At 40.3% G+C, this 962-nt stretch overlaps 1 protein-coding gene across 1 annotated transcript; it reads right to left on the reverse strand.

Annotated features, from left to right (window-relative positions):
- On the reverse strand, nucleotides 18–953 carry LOC104705335 (shaggy-related protein kinase theta-like). The gene is made up of 3 exons (XM_010421323.1): nucleotides 836–953; nucleotides 646–748; nucleotides 18–475 (listed from the first exon to the last, which is right to left on the reverse strand). The coding sequence occupies exons 1-3, from the start codon at nucleotides 902–904 to the stop codon at nucleotides 399–401; spliced, it is 249 nt and encodes an 82-aa protein (XP_010419625.1). The 5' UTR covers nucleotides 905–953; the 3' UTR covers nucleotides 18–398.

Consider the following 962-nt stretch of genomic DNA (forward strand, 5'->3'; position numbering starts at 1 on the left):
AAAATCCAATTTGGGTATGAACATAAAACTGAATCTTATTAGAAAACAAGCTTGCGATATTACGGCAAGGGAAATGATCTTGATGGATTACAAACATATAATAATGATACACCAAACATATAAGGGGGTCAGATTTGTGAAACAACAAAAAAATGAAAGTGAAGGTGGCCAAAATAACAAGAGAGAAAGGAGAGAGCAAACAGAGAGAGAAGCCAGTCAGAAGAAGCTCCATGAACCCCCCCAGTTATTTCACATCTCCTAGGGTCACGGCATGCAGATTTCCAGACATTCCTCCAGCCACAAAGCTTGGAAGCAGAAGTGGTTCAAAATTGATGTACACACTTGCAATAAATAGATGGAGAGATAGAAAGCTGGATTTGGACACACTATTAATGATCCTAAGAGCTACTTCCCGTTCCCTGGCAATGCGCTGGAATTAGACGCTGTCGCAGCTCTGTTGATGCACCCGCAAGTTCTGAACATTCAAATGCATGGCAACAAAATCAATGAGACCCAATCCATCAAAAGTTTATTTTTATTCTGCTGCAATTTCTACCCTTCACAATATGATTGTGATTCTCAACAAAGCTGGCTAATAGCTACTTCACAATTTTTTGTTTAGAAAAATATAATTCATGGGCTGACCTTGGGCAGTGAAGTTAAACAATGGAGGCAGAGCTCTTCCATTTGGCAGTGAAAGATTCGGGTCCCGTAAGTCATCAAAGAAGGGGTGTGCACAAGCTTCCAACTAACCAAAAGGAAAAAGGGTTTTGAACTTAGAAATTTTAAATCAGCCTTACATAGTTTCGTGGTGTCTAATAGGATTTAGTCTTACAGCAGTGCACCGAAGGTTTGGCGAATACTGGAGGAGTCTTGAGACGAGGTCTACTGCTTCAGGTGGCATTCGCTTGTGGAAAATCTGAAGAGGAGTTATGTGCTACATTAGATTTCATTTGAACATG

The sequence above is a fragment of the Camelina sativa genome, chromosome 8 (assembly GCF_000633955.1).
Source record: "Camelina sativa cultivar DH55 chromosome 8, Cs, whole genome shotgun sequence".
Classification (NCBI taxonomy): Eukaryota; Viridiplantae; Streptophyta; class Magnoliopsida; order Brassicales; family Brassicaceae; genus Camelina; species Camelina sativa.